Genomic DNA, 3,173 nt, shown 5'->3' with positions numbered 1-3,173 from the left:
CCAGGAATAGGCAAATTGCACAGGTCGTTAACGTAGACGAGAAATAGGGTAGGTCCCACTATGCTTCCCTGGGGAACTCCGTAGCTGATGCAGAGGTCATCACTTATGTTATGATCTATGATAACTCGTTGGGTTCTGCCGGTGAGGTAACTTTGAAACAGAGAAAGTTGAGCACCGCGTATGCCAAGTGATTCTAATTTAGTCAGTAAAATTGGATGTGATACAGTGTCGAAGGCCTTTTTTAGATCAAGGAAAATTGCCAAACTTTTCTTTCTATTGTCAAGGTCTTGGACAATCGAGTTGGTAAAGTTAAGTACTGCTTGAGCAGTGGATCTTCCCACCCGGAAACCGTACTGGTTATCACTTAACAGGTCTTTGCTTTCTAGATAATTAGTCAGTCGGTTGTTGAGTAATCTTTCGAGTACCTTGGATAGGGCGGGTAGTACTGATATAGGGCGGTAGTTGTTAACCTCTTTATGATCTCCTGATTTGTATATCGGGTGAATAAGGCCTATTTTAAAAGATTTAGGAAACACACCTGTGGAGAACGACATGTTACATATATGAGTTAAGGGAGGAGCAATTAGGTAACTGTAGGCTTTAATTAGTTTTGTAGATATACCGTCCCATCCCACCGCACAGTCCTTTTTTAGCGACATAATTACACGAAGCACCTCCTGTTCATCGGTGGGTAGAAGAACAAATGAATGTGGGTTCGGCGGAGGAGGAGAAGCGTGAAATCCTTGACAAGTGCTCATGTTCTCTGCCAAAGTCCTCCCGACAGAACCAAAAAACTCATTCACGTGGTTAACAGATTCCAGAGGTGTGGGTTTGGTTAGCAGGAGATCACGGGCGACGCATTTACTTGCATTCAAATTGGTTATTTCTTTTATGGCCGACCAGAGCTTTTTACTGTCGGATCCAGCTTCTTTGAGTTTAGTTTCTTCATAAGATCTTTTTATTCTCTTTAGCAAGTTATTGCAGAAGTTTCTGTAGCGCTTGTAGGTTGTCATGAGAGTTAAGTTATCAGGACTATTTTTTAGGTTTTTATGCATTTTGTCCCTGTTTCTTATGCATCGTAGGAGACCTGGGGTGATCCAGGGTTTTATGGGTCTGAGGCGATGGGGTATAGTTAATGGGATTGAATTAAAGAGGACCGCCTGTTGTAAGAGGTTGGTTAGGATATGTGCAGCCGAGTCGACATCCGGAGCATTGTAAACAGATGAAAAATCACATTGATCCAAATCCCTACCAAGCTGCAAATAATTAATTTTTGTCAGTCTTTTTGTTGTAGTTCCCGATATCCGCTTCTCTAACGACACTAGGACAGAGTTGTGGTCCGTGACAGTCGAATTAATTACCAATGTTGTTGAGGAATATTTGGATTTAATGAACATGTGATCTAGGCAAGTGGCACCATGGGTGGGAAGATTGTGTGCTGGTAGAAGACCGTGAGTAGCTAACAAATTTAAGTAGGTATCTGAGTTAGGATCTCTATTGTTGTCAGTAATATCTATATTAATGTCGCCTGTTAGAATTAAGGTTTTATTGGATGGTAGCAGGGAAAGCACATCATTTAGAGTATCTATGAATGGGACTAAATGACTAAAGGAGGGGGGGCGGTAAATAGCCAGTATAGCGATATCAGAACCAATTTCTATCAGGAGGCAACTGGCTTCGCCTAACTTGGGTTCACTTACTGTCACTGCCGTTAAGCAGCCGCTTACGTACACCACAACCCCATCGTTTTGGTTTATGGGGCTGGTGGAGGCAAAACAATTATAATTTGTTAACGGTACTAGAATGGGGTTGTGTTGCAGCCAGCATTCTGTTAGGACAATGACGTCACAAGAAATTCCAATGGTCTGAAGGAGTGCCTGAAAATGCGATATATTAGCTGAAAGGCTGCGAATATTCTGTGTGATAACGTTGAGGTGTTTGCTAGAGGAGGGAATCAGAGTACTACAATGTTCAGGGTCACAGTTGTATGGTACAGAAACAGATGTGGTGTCGATTTCATTAATTAACTCGTTTTGTGCCGCGAATTTTAAAATGAAGCTTTATGTATATGATTGAAACGAGCAGGGGGTAAATGGCAGAGTATGGCTGATTGTAACAAGTCGCCACAGAAGCAGGATCATGGTAATGTATGTGAACAAGAATATTTATGCGTGAAATGAGTGTGGTTCGAGTGATTGTGTGAGTGTGATACATTAGTGAGCTTTCATATTTGTAAGATTGAAATAAGGTATGTATGGTTTTGTATACAAAATGTAGTGCAAGAGTGCCTTTTATCGTTTTCAACGATGAATAAATATAACTAAAATAAGATACAATAAGATAGACAGTCTCCAAGAATAGTCAATCTGAGCCATTATTTAACTCTTTTTTGTTCGTGAGATCAGTTAACTGTGCTTCTTCCATGATATGAATCGCATTTGTACCCTCTTTTTCACGGAGTAGAACCTTACCATTTGCAGTCCAACAGAATCTATAGAGACCCTTTTTCTTTAGTTGGCGGGCAAGAAAATAAAGACGTTTACCTTTTGCAGTTAGATGCTCGTCTATGTAGATGTTCTCGCGTGGGCTATGTGGAGCTACAATTGAGGAGTTTAAACGGTGTCCATGTTTTTTCGCGTAGAGATCTCTCGTGGCTAGAATGATGCTTCGCTTCACGACATTGGTGGTAACAGAAACTAATATAGTCTTTTTTTCCGTTTTCGAGGGTATGCGTCGAACTTCTAGGAGGTCGCTTGAGGTCAACTGAGGAGCTACAACTTGAAGAACACCAAGTGTAGTCTTTGTTAAGTCTGTACTTGTCTCCTTTGGTGACCACGGGACATTTCGAATTTCGAGCATGTTCCCGATGAGTTGTCGTGACTGCTCCTCAACTGTATTTTCGAGAAGCTTTATTCGATTATCGTGAGTCGATGATAGGAGTTCCACTTTCTGTTTCAACTCAGATAATTCCTGCTTCACGACCCTATTCTCCTTAATGAGATCCTCATACTGTCCGTTTAAGAAACCCAGGGAAGCCACAATTTCTGAAATTTCCTCTTTTAATGGCTTCAACTCTCTACAAAGCGCATCCATAATGTTATCATTAAGAGTGGTGACCATTAAATAATTATCGGCTATTAGCTCAGCTGATTTGAAATTTATGACTCTTATTA

At 41.0% G+C, this 3,173-nt stretch overlaps 1 protein-coding gene across 1 annotated transcript; it reads right to left on the bottom strand.

Moving 5' to 3' along the window:
• Positions 1-2,361: 2,361 nt before the first annotated feature.
• Positions 2,362-3,093, bottom strand: LOC113234350. The gene has a single exon (XM_026469654.1). It carries the CDS (start codon positions 3,091-3,093, stop codon positions 2,362-2,364), a length of 732 nt encoding a protein of 243 aa, XP_026325439.1.
• Positions 3,094-3,173: the final 80 nt, after the last annotated feature.

The sequence above is a fragment of the Hyposmocoma kahamanoa genome, unplaced genomic scaffold, assembly GCF_003589595.1.
Source record: "Hyposmocoma kahamanoa isolate Upper Pololo Valley unplaced genomic scaffold, ASM358959v1 83234, whole genome shotgun sequence".
Classification (NCBI taxonomy): domain Eukaryota; kingdom Metazoa; phylum Arthropoda; class Insecta; order Lepidoptera; family Cosmopterigidae; genus Hyposmocoma; species Hyposmocoma kahamanoa.
The sequence above is the reverse complement of the archived record's forward strand: the minus strand, read 5'-3'. Positions and strand labels throughout refer to the sequence as shown.

Coding starts and splice junctions, on each gene's coding strand:
- LOC113234350 (XM_026469654.1), bottom strand. CDS start 3,093: ATGGATGCGCTTTGTAGAGAGTTGAAGCCATTAAAAGAGGAAATTTCA.